Below are 16,654 nucleotides of genomic sequence, written 5' to 3' on the forward strand. Positions count from 1 at the left end.
CCTTATCCAGCAAGGGAAACTATCAAAGCTGGAAAAAGTGGCTAAAATAAATCAAGTACTCCAACTCAGTAAGCAAAAGAAGAACTTTGCTAGGATGATTTAATTGGAAACTCAGAGAAGCCTTATTAATTATTCCTAATATCCTTTAATTTCTGCCATTGGTATGTGATGTTCCCTGCAATGTACAAAGAAGTAGGTGTAAGTGAAGTCAGTGAAGTATAGCTTAAGCTGGCATTGCAAAAAAAAAGAAGATAAAAAGAGAAGAAAAGGGGTGGGGGAAAGAAAACTGCTTCTCAATACAACCTAAAAGCTTGACAAGTGTTCTCTCAACTGCAGATGATGTAATTTTTCTCCGTAATTTTAAAAATAGCTTCATTCTTTGATGTTCACAGTCTGAATACTGTACCTAGAAGGCACAATACGTGTTTATTTAAGATTTATTTACTGTTAACAACAGGAACTGGGATACCATCTATGTGCAAATTCTTCCCTTTTCTTGCTATAGTTCAAAAAGCCATTACACTGCCCAGGCAGGAAGAATTAAGTTAAGTCATAACTGATGTTTTGATTGATTGGCACAGCTAATTGACTCAGAACAACTATTTCCATTGCTACATGTTATCGCCATGTTTTCCCGAAAGTAAGGCCTAATATCCCCAAAATAAGCCCTAGTTTTGGGGTGAGGCACATACCTAAATAAAAAGCTATGGCAGGGGTGGGGGTATGGAACTGCCCCAACTGCCCCACATCCACTTACCTTGCAGCCAGGCCTCTCCTTGCCATCCCATTCCTTCTTCTGCAGCCAGGCCTGCATTTCTCAATCACAGGGCTTTCCAGAAGGCCTATGCAGCCAAAAACTGAGCTATGGATTCAATCCATAGCTTGGTTCTGCAAGATTTCAGCAGCTGAGCACCAATCTATAGCTTGGTACTCGGCTGCTTAGGCCTTCTAACAGGCCTGACTGCAAAATGCAGTTCCGAATGCAGCTAAAGAGCTTTGACCAAAGAAGAAGTGGACCAGCTGGGTGGGGCTGTCGGTGCCGGAGATGAGGGAAGGCCTACCCCCAAGATAAGACCCGGTCTTATTTTTAGGGAAACATGGTAGTTCATATTGACAAATATCATTTTCAACAAGCATTCCAGAATTGAATTATAAAAGCATATATTTGGAAATATTTTTAAAAGTGATAAAATAATAGCAACAGCAATAGTACTTAGACTTATATATAAAGGGTAAGTTAAAGTAAGAAGGGGTGTTCCAGCTCCCTTAAAAAATGTATTATTTCTTGGACTTGTGGAACCATCTTGTCTTCCTTGGGAAAAACACATTTGATTTAAGGGATTGAAAATAGGTGCTACTTAAATGTTCATCTGCACTCTGAGTTACTGTTTTGTATTAATCCCCTGCTACAAATACTATCTTTGTAAGCTTTAATAAACTTTGAACAACTTCCTGCTATGAGACAGATTGAATATCTAGTATGGATCAGATTTTCAAGCTGTTTTCAGAATTAAGCACAACATATAGATGATAAAGGAGTAAATGTCTTCTAAAGGTCAACAGGGTAAAATCCCAGCAGTTGAAATAATCAATGTTGCAAGTTACTTAGGAAATGTAGCTCAGTAGTAGATGGAAGGAAGTTCTTGATTCTTGGTATAATGATGTTCTGCTTTTTAAAGACCTATGCAAGTCTTTACTAAGATAAATTAAAGAGGCAGAATATAACAGAGATAGAAATGATATTTAATTATTGTTTATGTTTTATAGGAAATACAGTTGGAACATGCAAAGCAAGCATTTGTGCAACGAGATAATTCTCAAGCTGGAAGAGTCACAGCCATTGACTTCAGGGATATTATGGTCACCATCCGACCTCATATGTTAACACATTTTGTTGAAGAATGTCTAGTAGCTGTAAGTTATCTGCTGATTATAAATATATATGAATTACACCTTGTTTTTATTGTCATCCTATTGAAACGAATATGCAGAGAAAAGAATAGAAAATGAGTGCCTGTTTCAAAGTTTTCTCTTTTAATTTTTGCTAGTATTCATAATCCAGACTTTGAATGCAAGAGAAATTTATATATGATAATTCTATTTAGACAGTTAGGTTTTATTTACCATAAAACTGTGATGTTGTTTCTTTAGGTCAAGAGTTTTGGCCAGCACACTTGAGCTGTATCAGATGATCTCTAGCATCATCAGGGTAATTGTGCTGTTTCAACAAATGAATTAAATTCATTTCCTTGTTGGGATGCATATGCATGCAAGTTAGTTTCTCTAAGACTAACTTTTTGCTTACTCAGAGATTGGCAATTAATATAGCACCAGTCTGAAAAATGGATGGCAAGCTGGAAGTTCCCACATATTTTGCATGTTTTGATATATGTTACTTTTTAAATTGCACATTGCGTGAAACTTTGCATAATGTCTTAAATGTGATATAATATGATAAATATTAACAGTAATTCTAGAAATGCAACCAATTTACATCTGATCCTAAATAAGATTGAAGAGTAATATTTCATTTTCTGGCGCAGTTGTTTCAGGAATTCTGCTTATTGTAAAAAAAAATTTACATTTTGCAACCTACTAGAAAAAAAAGACCACTATACCATTTAAAACTCTTACATAAGGGTATTTTCATGTTATCTGTTTCCCAGTCTTTTCCCAAGAGTAGCATTAAAAATACACAATATTTTACTCTATATTTTTTTAAAAAAATATCTGTACTCCTATTAAAGTCAAAGTAGTTACAACAGTTTGTTATAATAAGACCAAATCTCCAAATTTGTACATATTCATCTTCGTACAACTTTTCTCCAACTTAGGAGTTTCTATGTAGAACCAATTCCCAGAATTCTCAGCAAAACCCATGTTGAAGTACGTGTATTGGTCAAATGGAAGGATTACTGTAGGACAGTGGTTTAGAGCAATGTTTGGCAAAGAACAGACTAGATATCTCTGCCAATAGATAGAGCTAGGATAGTATTTTTGTTTTTTGCACCTTTCCCCCCCTAGGAAACAGGAAGTCTATGGCAGACATTCAGGTGTGCAGTTCTGTACAGGCAACAATTTTTTTTAAAAAAAATCAGATTCAAATAATTATTTGTAATATTATTTGTAATATTTTCGGTAAATGACCATTTGGAAGAAAGGATTTGCTTAATGACCACATGTCTCGCGTAACAACTGTGTGATTATTTTATGACCATACTGACTCACTTTGTGACTATTGTAAAAACAATGATAAAATCGAGTCAAGTCACCCAGTAACCACTTAACATCGCAATGACTTACAAACAAAATTTTGGACTCACGGTTCTTAAGTGAAGACTATCTATAATCCAGGCATTTCCATTCAGAATTGTGGACTTCGATCTCCAAGATTTCAGGGAAATCTGACGGGAATTCTGGGAACTGAAGTTCATATATTAGGAAGGCATCTTTTTAGAATAACTATGTCTCCCTTTTATATGATTCAAAGTCCATTCTTTGAACATCAGGCTGTAGCTTTTTGAGAACATAAGATATATCCTCCGGCCTGACAGATTGCCTTCATTTACAGTTCTCCCATATGTTAAAAGGTCAAATGATTGAAATGGAAACTAGTGCTTATGATTTGGGAGTTCTGGATTGCATAACTGGGTTTTGTAAATGCATGAACTCTTTCTCAGTGTGCTTTTTATTTGTATAAGATGCAAAATGGCTGTGGAAAACTATTGCCAATTTATTTGCCAATTTATTTGAAGGAGTTTAGTAGCACCTTTCCAACTATAAATTTTTATAAAAGTTGTAAGCTTTAAGTAAAATTTATTATTTAGAAAAAATGCCATCATATCCTTTTTGTTCCCATAAACTAATACAGGTCTCCTACAATGGCAATTTACCTGTAACCCTTAGCTTTTCATTTCACACTTTCATTGGCTATGCTGTCTAAAAAAGATGTGGTTTACAATACATATAACAATACATTAGGAAAGTCTGATTTATAATTAATTGTTTTTCTATTTAGGTAAACTCGCCCATTCTTTCTTTAATCGTTCATTCTATGATTTAGAATTGTGAGTGTACATAGCAATTTCACACTTGTACTATTTCAAACCTTGATGTTTCTGTTGCTTTTAAAGGTTGTTAAATTTACCCATTCTATAGAATGTTGTATGTTTCTGAAAAATTATGTCCATTCAAACTTACTCAATAAAGCACATATCTGGTAAGATTGGAAAGCAAAACGTAGAACACTGAAACAACCTTATCCTTTATGAAAGAGTGATTAATAGGATGCTGGCTTCTAGTTATAACTTTATTTGTTTCTAGATGTTCACAGATCTGTTTTTCAATAATTTTTTTCCAGTATCTTCACAGGTATTGATGTTAAACAAATTGGTCTGTAGTTTCCTGGGTTTGTTCTCTCCCCCCCCCCCCCGCTTTTTTGAAGATGGGGCAAAAAAATCAAACAGAACACAGACTGACATGCAGAAATTGCAGAACAGAATGGAGAAAATGTTGCTGAAAAGCTTTTATAAGATTGTGCATTAAGTCCTTAATTCAAAATTCTTTGAAAAAATTTAGTGTCACAAGAATGAACATATGCAGACTTAAGAATTATGTATATTCATTAGCAATATATTTCATACATACAAAGGTTTATTTTCTTTTAAAAATATTACAGTGCTTGCCAAGGAATCTTATTATAAAGCCTATTTATCATAGTTTTTTTTAAAGCTTCATATTTAGTTTCTTTGGGCTACAATAGTAACATAGCAACCACCTTCTAGTACATCTATATTATTCCATTGATTTTGTTTTTTGGGGGTGAGGGAGTAAGGAACAAAAGTGTTTGGCTAATAGTGTCATTTAGTTAGAACCTAAGGTAGCAATATCAATATATGTCGATTCTTGTTCTCTGTCTGTCTGTCTGTCTGTCTGTCTGTCTGTCTGTCTCTCTCTCTCTCTCTCTCTCTCTCTCTCTCTCTCTACACACACACACACACACACACACACACACACACACTGCATATTGATAGATTATATATCTATAATATTAGTATTAAAAATAAAACCTCTTAAATTAAACTAAGACAACATAATGGCAAAGACAAACCTCCCACTGGATTTAATAAGGAAAACTAAAAATGAAACAAAATCAAATTTTAAAAATCATTTTAAGTTTTTTTGTAAGATTAAGGAAAAATCTAGTCAATTTAGCATATGTTTTCTTACTGCAGTATTTCTGTAAACAAGGCTAATGTATTGTGAAACTTTCATTATAATAGTTAAGAAATAAGTGACCAAATTTAATTAAACCTGTCCTTAGTCATAAAGCTCTTTACTATTCTGTTTATGTTTCAGTAATTTTTGCACTGATCAAAGCAAAACTTTTCAATATTTTGTAGTATCAAAAATATCAGTTAAAAAAGGATTAAGAATAGGTACAGGGATGAAAAAATATGATTGGGCTTATTGTCAAAGGTTATTTTGTGATCTTTTTAGTTTTCTCAAATACTGTTGACCAAAAGTAATGACCGCTTGAGCATTTCCACCAAACCAGTACTAATAGTTTGCTTCCTGTACAATCCCCACAATCAATTGACAAAGGTTACAATTTATACATTTTTAGCAGAGGATAGTACCAACTACAAATTAATTTCATGGTTACTTTTTGATAACTTGCTAAAATAGATTTACCATGAATTCTATATACAAAGAGTTGAGCTTTCTTTAATTCAAAAAATATTTAAGCTTTCAAAATCGGAGTTGATATTAAAAATAATAATATCTTTAATAAATTATATTAAAACGATTATCTTGATATATTGCATACATATTGGATACATGTGGCAGGAATGTCATGTAACTAGTTGGTATTTGGCCCTCATAACCCTGTTCAACTTTATCCCTTTCGTTAAGGATCTATAGCCTAGTTAGTACTTGAGTATTTTATTTAAATATAATTGATGAATATAAATTAGAAATCACTGAACATCTGTCATGTTTTTACGGTTAAGAAATTGGAGAAGCCCAGAACTTATTACTGAATGAAAGACTTATGACTGAATTAAGACTCTTTGAAGACACTACACAATGCAGTTAAATGCAAACATTGAACCAAATGGCAATTTCATATTCCAAAAGTGGTATGATAGAAAAACAACTATTCAGAGAGACTCATTACAGTTCTATGGCATATCTAATTAAAACAGCCTTGGGATGTTAACAATTGCTGATTCTCCAGGGTAGAACATGAAATTACATATACTTATTAATGAATATTTGCCACTGAAGATGCATAGACTAAATAACCAGTAACTTCAATGTATGCTGATAAATTTTATTCAAATTTACACCTTTGATTTTTGGAGTGTTTTTTATACAAGCTATACATGATCCAATAGGTCCAATGATTTCTATTTATAAACAGTGGTCACAGAACTGTATTTTAAGTTTCAACAAAAATAAATTTGGATATGTTCACATTTGTTGGCCCACATATAGTGGGAATGTCATGTAACTGGTTGGAATTTGGTCCTCTGACTGACAAAGTTTCCATAGCCCTGTTCAGCTTAATTCCTTTTGTTCAGGGTCCATAGCTTAGTAGCTGAATATTTGATTTGAATGCATGAGAGTTCAAGTTTCAATCCTTGTGGTTCCAGTTTAAGGAATTCAGGTAACAGTATAAAGAAAGACTTTTTTTGAGACATTGAAGAACCAGTAATTGAAAACTTGTGTCAGGACCCACCTCAATCCACATCTTAGGAAATAAGAACTCTTGGATGCAAGTTTAGTCCAAAAGGAAAATGTTTACTAGGAAGGAATCGATTGTGGGAATACAAGACGGAATCTGACAAAGGTTACTTTTCAATCCTATATAAACCATTCGCATTTCAGCCCCTCCCCTCATCCATTTGGTCAGGCTGTCGTCAGTTGCTAGGTGTCAGGTCCTTCCATGGGAAAGGGAACTCTCCTTGGTTTTATGGTTATTGCTTTCCTTTTTCAGTTGTAAATGAAGATACAAACCAGACCTGTCTGTCCCCCTCCCTTCCCCCGTTAAAACATCCCCTGTTGTTTGAAAATCGCTTTAGTAACCATCCTCTCCCCCCCCCCCTCGGAGAGATGGCAGAATCCCCAGTAATAGCACGTTGTTCTACCTATACAATTATGAAATGAGATATAAACCTGATTAATTGAAAAATACATCCATGTTGGAAATTGTATATATGTTTCAAGGAGAAAAAAAGGGAACTTTATCATCATCACCACCACCACCCCAGAAAATGCATACATTTTTGCAATATTCCATATGTAATGCAATTTGTAATCTCTTTATGTTTGAGGTTATTTATATGATAAAAATTCAATTTAGTAAGCATTTCTTTTTGTATTATATAATTCTGCAGCTACTGATCAGTGCTGTATTTCACAGAAAGAAGATATTTGCTGGGCATAGTTTTACATTTTGAGATGCATGACATTTATATTGTATGCAAGACTTCATTAATGTGAATTTTTCCAAAATTATTGCTGATAGACAAATTGCCTCATTCATATTCTGGAATTATCTTACCTTGTTTAAAAAGTCAACTCAGTTTGTGGCAAAAAAAATCTGTTCTGTGTTTTGGGAAAAGCAACATGTGATGCTTTATCTGTCAGAATTATTCAGTTGGATATGTCTGATGGATAACGAAAAGATTTTACTTAATTTTATTTTATTTTATTTATTTTATTTTAATTCCATTTATATCCCGCCCTTCTCCGAAGACTCAGGGCGGCTTACAAGCTTAGCAGTAGCCTTCATTCTATGTATATGCCTGCTTATTAGGGCTTTCACACACACACCCCCAAGCGGCATTATTACAAAGTCAGCTTAATTGCCCCCAACAATCTGGGTCCTCATTTTACTTCGAGTAAAGTGGTATCTTTAAAACATGTATTTTAAAGATACGGTTTTCTTTGAAATCAATGACTCAATTGTAAAAGCATAGTTTGAAAAATCTTAAGAGATGTTTCATTGTTGTTTGTATGTTTTGTCATGTCCTCTGCACTAAGACGATGACATTTCCCCTTTATCCTTTTTATCATATTTTATTTTTATGGTTCTCCCCAATTTTCCCCCTAATCAATGTATATTTGCATTTTAACCCTTCAATATTTGCTCATTAGATGAAATAAAGCACACACTATAATATTTTTTTGACTGCAGCAGAATTGAAACTTGAACTCTGTACATTATCATTGGCCATGTTATAATTTTGTGTATGTATTTGTTCAGGTTTCACTGAAACAGAGGGAAAGGTTTGTGTGCTGGTCATGATTAGCTTCAGTAACTTAAGAATTTATTATGGTCTTTTTTAAATTTTCCATTTTAAAAATCCTTTGTTACTTCTATTGGTATTTTAGAAAACTCTCTTCCACTAGCCTTCCGCCACATTACAACAAATGTATTCAAGTTATATGATTGAAATATAAACTTCTGTCTAATATTCTCTTCCTGCTTTTCTCATTACTTGCTCTGTTCTAGGCTGCTGGAGGTACTACTTCTCATCAAGTCAGTTTTTCCTATTTTAATGGATTTAATAGCCTTCTTAATAATATGGAACTTATTAGAAAAATCTATAGTACTCTGGCTGGACATAAAAAAAACGTGGAAGTTACCAAAGGTTAGTTGAAATTCAATAATGAATCTTTTTTGGGGAGTGTGGGGGAGTGAGAATGTTCCATTATCCTCATCTTTTCAAGGTATCAATGAGATTGGTGAACATTGATAAATAATTCCCACATCTGGTATTACATGATAAACAATAAAAAAATATTTTATGAACATGAAAAGAATTCCATATATCTATTATTTGTGCTTTCCTTTTTCCAGTTGCACTCATCTGTTACAATTATCTGGTAAATCTACTTACCTTTTTATTTTTAAAGATCATGGTTCTTAAATTGGGCTGCACAGTGAGTGAACAGTGGATGCAAAGATATTTTTAAAGTATAAAAACTTCCTAGGGTTGATGCCAAATTGGCAGCCTATTAAAGTGACCTTCAAGGATTGTTAAAGAATTCCATAAAGTTGTACTGGCATTGCAGTAAGCTGATCTACAAGCCTGGAACAAGATGTTATCAGCTTTGTCTAACCGCTTTTATAGAGAACTCCCTCTATAGTGCCAAACCTCCATTAATATAACCTACTGGGACACACATGCAAGCAAACCTCCACATCTCTGTCTCTTTCTCTTCTCTCTGTCTTTTTTTCCATTCTGGCCCACAACTGATTGATACCGTATGTCAAATATCCTAAATCCTGCTGTTAGCACTAAGCTGTAAAGGCAGACTGTTTTCTTTTTTGCACGATGGATAGAGTATTTAAACATACATTTACACAGTGGCAGGCACACCATTTGTGGTATTTCCCCTCCCTTCTTTTACAGCATATTGGTTTCATACTAAATATTGGTGATTCCTGGGACCTTTGTGGATTGGTCTCCTTGTTGTTTGATTAGTTTTCCCTTCTGTATTCCACACCCACCACCCTTCTTCTGTTGCAGAGGAGTTTGTTCTGGCAGCTCAGAAATTTGGCCAGGTTACACCCATGGAAGTTGACATCTTGTTCCAGTTAGCAGATTTATATGAGCCACGGGGGTAAGTTGAAATTACCCTTTTCTTTGCTGTAGAAAAAAAATGAAACAGTATGGTTGAATAAAATACCGCCCAAGATACAAGATACCACAGGTATCTTATTTTTTCATAATAGTTGATGCAAAATTAACTTTTGTGATTGCTTGCTTTCCCAGACGTATGACAATGGCTGATATTGAAAGAATTGCACCTTTGGAAGAAGGAACTTTGCCCTACAATCTGGTTGAGGCTCAGAGACAGGTAACACAAGATGAGAAAGGATGATGCAGATATTACTTTTATCTTGTGCAGTCCTTTCTTGTGTAAAGTTCCAACTCTGTTGCAGTGAAACTATACCTACTGTTTTTGTGGATTATATGAAACTGAGTGGTTCTGTTTATTGAAATTGGATCACTCAACAATAAAACAAAAGTGCTAGGTAAATTTATATAGGATTTTGGCATTTTGTGTTGTACTCTATATTCCCTCAAAATAGTTTACAATAACTTAAGATCATATGATTTTTTTCTTGAATCTTAATTTATATTTTTATAGAGTTTTTATATTAGAAGATAATATGATGCAAAAGACAATGAAAATGCATTTGCCAATTTCTAAATTTTTATATTGGTCTGTTGTATATATTGAAAACTGACACAGACCTGGGTGTAGTTCTGTTTTTCTAAAGCTATCACTTAAGTCAAACCAAATTCTGTATATTGAGAGCTTGGAAGGTTCCCCCACCCTCCCTGCTCTGAGTCTGAGCACAGACGCCAGTTTGACCACAATGAGTTGATACAGGCTACATTTTTGGGTGTAATAGGCCTTGAGCCAGGCCCTCCTCACTTGGTTGCCTCCTCCCTCGTAAAATCAACCTAGAACAACAGTATATTTTTAGCTTTGCTTCAGAAGTAAGTATGACAGGAGGATGGTGTTTTTTTTTACAATTTACTCATAAAACCTGTATGGAAGATTACCCAAAGATTAAAGACCAGAGATATTAACTGGAGGCCATGTTGGAAGCTGCTGTAGATACCACCAGGGTTGGGCACAATTCAACAGCTAAGAATTCTGAAAGGCAGAAGTTTGGGAGCAATGGGACAAATATTGAATTTGAGAGCACAGACTATGGTATTTCCACTTAAAAGAAAAACCATGATGTACAAGTAGTTTTCTGACAAATTGAAATCCAAGAGGGACATATATGGGGTATGGAAGGAGCATATTAATGAAAGAAAATGCCAAGACAACATAGTAGTAGTCAGGATTGGTATGAATTTTAATGCTAATTTTAATTCAGAATCTTAAAAATCATACTAGGAATTTCCAACCTCATTTCTAATTTAAGGTAGGTTTTTGTCCATCTGGGCTCAGTTGTGTGTTTTGTGAAAATCTTTTTATTGATTTGTCTTCTGCCATCTTTTCCACTTTTTTCCCCCCAGCCCCTCTATGAAACTATAATAAGAAATTATAAAAAAGGCAAAAGTCCAAAATAAACTGAATACTAAAAATAATTTTAGAATGTACCTTTGTCAGTATTAGGAACAGTAATTGAGTGGGGACAGGTGAGAGCATCTACAAGTTATTGCAAAATATCCCATGATACCCTGTTGAATGCTCCTAGTATTAGCTGGCTCAACAATGTTGAAGTTACTGTTCTCAAAAGATTTCATTATTTGTCTCAACATCATTAGTGGAGAATGTTAGGATTTATTAGTGAGTCCTGTGCTATTTCCTAAACTTGAGGATGATACAAAGCAAGGAGGAATTGTAATAAATAATAATAGAATCAATATTCTGAAGGATTTTAATAAGGGCAAAAATTACAAGATGACATTCAATGGAGATAAAGGTAAAGTTCTGCATTTAGATGCCAAGAGTGCAAGTTTACTGCAAGAGAATTGGTCTGAATAGATATCATGATGACTGTGAGCCAGTGGTGAGATGTGGCTAGTCTCCCATTTAACTCTCTGTTAACAGAAATTAACACTACTATGTTGGAGCTGCAAGGCAAAAGAAATCATAATATTAGAACCGCAGTTTAGCAAGTGTGTGTATGTGTGTATGTATGTATGTGTATGTGTATATGTATATATGTATATATATATATATATATATATATATATATATATATATATATATATATATATATATATATATATATATATATATATATATATAAATATAAATATAAATATAATAAAGGGAACACTTAAACAACACAACGTACTGTATTTAATAGTAGGATGTCTTATCTTGTGTTCCTTTTATTTTTTTGAGCAATGTGTGTGTGTGTGTGTGTGTGTAAATTTTTTGGCTTGCTAACAAAGAATAAAGGCTTGTTAGCAAGCCAAAAAATTTACACAAATATGAGCTGCCACTGCTGTGGCTACTGCCTGTAGATGGCCTTGGGCTAGGCTGAAACAGGAAATAAGATTTGTCCCGTGTCTGGGACTAAGCAAGTGTATTCTGAATGCTTAACAAACATTTAACACACACACACACACACACACACAAACACACACAAAGCAAATTAGGCTGTACTGTCAACGCTTCAGTGTCCATTCTTTCAAGAAATAATAGCACTAGCCTAATCAGTATCAGTTATAAGGGTAAAAGTAAGTCTTTCCCCTGTCCAGACATGTCCGATTCTAGGGTTATGACATATATATCAGAAAACTAGAGAAAAATTACCAGGATGGTAAGAAGACTGAAAACTACCTATCAATCATCCAACCAGATAAAAAAATTGGCACGGAGAAGAGAGAATGAATATGGAGTGTGCGGACTTGGTAGATTCAATATGATGGGCATATTCAAAGGGAGGTCAGGCAGCCATGTTTTGGGATTGCACTAATGGGTGCAATGGGACATATCATCTCCAAGGTATGTTCTAGTCTTTGATTATTTTGTAAATGTCCAATTATATGACTGTTCAAGTGATAGGTTCTAGATCCAATATTTCTTGGCAGTGACATCAAAAGTTTCTATGGATGTTATTAATCCCTGCAGCTAGCACTGTGAGACCTCCTGAATAGAGAATTTTGTGTGTGTGTGTTTTTGCATGTGTGATCGACTGATAATAATAACAAAAAATGCATTACAAACTACATAGCAAAAGCTACAAATGGAGTGTTTCTATAATCAGGGAAAACGTTTTAAGGATAACAAAGGCTTTACATACCCAGGGGATTTTTCATCCTCTTTTCCCCAGCCATTCCCTTTCACTGCTTAGCAAAAATCTGAAAACTCCTGGAAAGCTTTATATGTGAGAATAGGTAAGAACTGTATCTGGTGCATATTTTAATATGATTTTAACTTATTTGAACTTCCCAAACATAGACAAATCCTAAAACCAAAGCATAACCATAATACCTTGATAGTTATTTTTATTTTTTTATTTTAATTCCATTTATATCCCGCCCTTCTCCGAAGACTCAGGGCGGCTTACAAGCTTAGCAGTAGCCTTCATTCTATGTATATGCCTGCTTATTAGGGCTTTCATACACCCCCCAAGCGGCATTATTACAAAGTCAGCTTAATTGCCCCCAACAATCTGGGTCCTCATTTTACCTACCTCGGAAGGATGGAAGGCTGAGTCAACCTTGAGCCTGGTGGGATGCGAACCTGCAATAATTGCAGGCAGCTGGTGTTACTTAAGGAGGCATTAGCCCACTGCTCCACCACTTTTACACTTTTTCTGAATATTGCAATGCATTTTTCTAAAACTAAAAATGTATAGGTAACTGGAAATAAGGTGGCATTTGATTGGGAGAAATTATGTGCAAAAAATGGGTATGTTGGGAAATCTGCATGCAAGATTGAGCATATGTTGCAAAGTACACATGAAAATGGACACTGAACTTTTGTATGTAGAAAATAGGAAATGGATGGTGCAGAAAATTCAATGAATATATTGGAAAAATATGGACCTGAATAAAATAGAGTTTGACAAATATGCCAATTTTGCATGGCTTCTCTACACAAACTTAGGAATAATGACCATCTGGAACTTAGAAACCACTCTCAGGACAGTGCCAAGACAGATGAAGCAAGTGTAAAACAACTTTCTTTTGCCTGACTGTGGAAATTAAATGCCAGAATTTTATTCAACAAAAACAAACTTTTAAAAAATAGCACATAAAATATTCTGGACCTAACTGGAATTTCACAGATCTGATTTTCAACTAAAAAGTTTATAAACCTTTAAAAAGCATTATAATAGTGTAACTCAAATTACTTTAGTAATTTCACCAATTTTAAAATGATTTTTATTGGCTGCAGATAAATTCTGATGTTAAAGTTTTGGTTCAGATCAAGATTAAATAACTGGTCAAGCTGCGATAAACTGAACAATAAATTAAGATTTCTTAAGATGGCTCAGCTGTTGAGGTGGGCATTTGTTGCTTAGGGTTGGTATCTTTGGTTTTTAGGCTATTCATTAATATGACTTTTTATATTTTATATTTGCAGTTTTTTATGTTGTTATTTTTATCTTATTGTTGTGCACTGCCCAAAATCACTTTCAGTGAGATGGGTGGCTATATCAATAAATAATAAATATATAATTAGTTTAATTTAAGAAATTACATTAAATTTCTTTCATGAAATTCTTGTCCTGAAGGCAGGCCAAGAAGCAATGGATGGAAGCTAACCAAAGAGAGAAGCAACCTAGAACTAAGGAGAAATTTCCTGATAGTTAGAACAATTAATCAGTGGAACAACTTGTCTCCAGATGTTTTAGATCAGACATGTCAAACACAAGGCCCGGGGGCCGGATCCGGCCCGCGAAGTGGTTTCATGTGGCCCGCGAAGCCATCCTGGAAACAGGGAGGGAACGGCCCCCACTGCCTTGGCCTTGGCCCAGAGACCCTCCTTCTGCCAGAGACCCTCAGATCTGTCCCACTCCTGCCCAGACCCCATAGGGACCCTTGATGCGAATGATGTAGAGCTGAACATGCCCACCCAGTAGGCCATATGCACTCTAGCCACGCCCACCCAGGCCACACCCACCCGGTCCCCTGAGGGCAACTGCAATGCTGATGCGGCCCTCAGTGAAATTGAGTTTGACACCCCTGTTTTAGATACTCCAACACTGGAAGTTTTTAAGAAGAGATTGGACAGTCATTTTTCTGAAATGGTATAGGGTTTCCTGCCTGAGCAGTGGGTTGGACTAGAAGACCTCCAAGGTCCCTTCCAACTCTGTTATTCTGTTAAACTGTCCCTATTCCTCCTACTTCTTCATAGCAGTGTTGTCTTAAGTTCCTTACATATATGCTTTTAACACTTTCCCCATACTTTCCCAGAACTGCACAAACCAAATAATGAAAATGAGTGAAGGAAAATAATTTATTTTCAGTCACATCCGATGTATTCATCACAGGTTTTGAGTTATTTTTATGGAAAGCACTTTTCAAGCAAATCAGATATATAGTGAATGGAATAGGGATAACGGTGGACAAGTTGGATTTTTTTTTAGGTGCAAATAGCCCAAAACCTGAAAGAGCTCTTCTGTAAATTAGCAATAATTATGGGGACAAGGCCACTTCGGTTTCAGTTGAACAGTGCTTGCTTTTTACACCAAATGAAACAAACATTATAAATTGTGTTAGCACCTCAAGTTAGCCAGCTTGATAGTACATGTTGTAACTACCTTACTGAAGCACGTTTCAATGGTTCAAGAATGGTACATTTTAGGATGACATGTTTGTCTTTGTGTCTTTTTTGCTATTCAAATATTGCTTATATGTTCTATATTAATCTGATTTTTCTCCTTCTCCTTCTATTCCTGCTCTTTTTTTTTCATTCTCCCTCTTTTCACTAACCCTAACCTTTGCCCTAAATTTGAAATCTTGCAGCAAGCTCCAACTGATGTGGCTCGACCTATTCTCATCCAGATAGCAGAATCTGCATACAGGTTTGCCCTTGGTTCAGTTGCTGGAGGTTAGTGAATTAATGAATGAATGACAGAAATATTAGCTCGACTTTCCCCCCCCCCTCTGCATAGCTTTCGACCTTCATTATCCTTTTTTTTTTACACAAAGCTTTTCATCTTATTGTCATTGCATCAAAAATAATTTGACCTTAGCTATTTGGATTCTTCCCTGATTGACTGATTGATTATTGATTTACTTTTTAACATTTAGCTCCTTTTCATTAAAATACAAATGGGCCAGGGTCGCTCCATTTGTGACTATGCAGTATTCCTGTTCAGAATTTATTTCAGCTAAGCCTTCCCCCCCCCCCCAGAATCCTCCATTTTATTCATATAACCAGTCATCAGCTTTCTGTGCCCCATGAATATGCTCAGGAGGAACAGCTTGAAATATTTTGCCATTTTCACGACAAAAGGCAACTGCATTAATAGTGCCAATGTCCCCAAGTCAGACTGTAAACAAGCCAGGGCAAGCAGGTTTTTTTCTTATATCTGAGGGGAAAGTACCATAGATTTTTGTTCTTTTGCTTGTGAGTAAAAATAGTGCTAGAATCTTAGTTTAACAAGCTGTTCCTCTTTTGACACTTAAAATTATCTCAGTGCTATTATTCCTTTTAAAAAAAGTAGCTTATTTTATTGTTATTATTACTGACTCAGGTTGACTCAGCCTTCCATCCTTCCAAGGTCGATAAAATGAGGACCCAGATTGCTGGGGGCAATATGCTGACTCTGTAAACCTTTATTGTTATTGCTATTTTTCCCTTTGAGTCATTTTGACTACTGGCCACTGCTTGCACAAGTCCTGGTGAGATTTTTGGAAGGGTTTGCCATTGCCTTCTTCCTAGAACTAATAGAGAGGCTGGCCCAATATCATGCAGCTGACTTTGTGCCTGATGGGGACTAGAATTTATGGTTTTGTTATTTCCAGCTTGGTTCCTTTAATCGTCATACCAGAGTGAATTTTTGCTTTTATTTACTGAGACTTACATGCTACTTCATTCAGGAGATTATGTGGATTACAGTCTGTTTAGAATAATAAAATTAACAACCATAAAATAGCAAGCAGTAAGGAACAGCAAACACTTCAGACACATTGTTCTGGCA

At 35.1% G+C, this 16,654-nt stretch overlaps 1 protein-coding gene across 1 annotated transcript in view; it reads left to right on the forward strand.

Moving 5' to 3' along the window:
• Positions 1-16,654, forward strand: part of SLC25A13 (solute carrier family 25 member 13) — a 153,744-nt gene that overhangs the window by 86,988 nt on the left and 50,102 nt on the right. Inside the window, exons 6-10 of the mRNA XM_083376358.1 lie at positions 1,768-1,914; positions 8,525-8,663; positions 9,546-9,639; positions 9,792-9,876; positions 15,474-15,558. Coding sequence (XP_083232484.1) covers positions 1,768-1,914; positions 8,525-8,663; positions 9,546-9,639; positions 9,792-9,876; positions 15,474-15,558 — 550 coding nt within the window. The remainder of the gene's footprint in view (positions 1-1,767; positions 1,915-8,524; positions 8,664-9,545; positions 9,640-9,791; positions 9,877-15,473; positions 15,559-16,654) is intronic.

This window comes from Vipera ursinii (assembly GCF_947247035.1).
Source record: "Vipera ursinii genome assembly, chromosome: Z".
In the NCBI taxonomy this organism is placed as follows: domain Eukaryota; kingdom Metazoa; phylum Chordata; class Lepidosauria; order Squamata; family Viperidae; genus Vipera; species Vipera ursinii.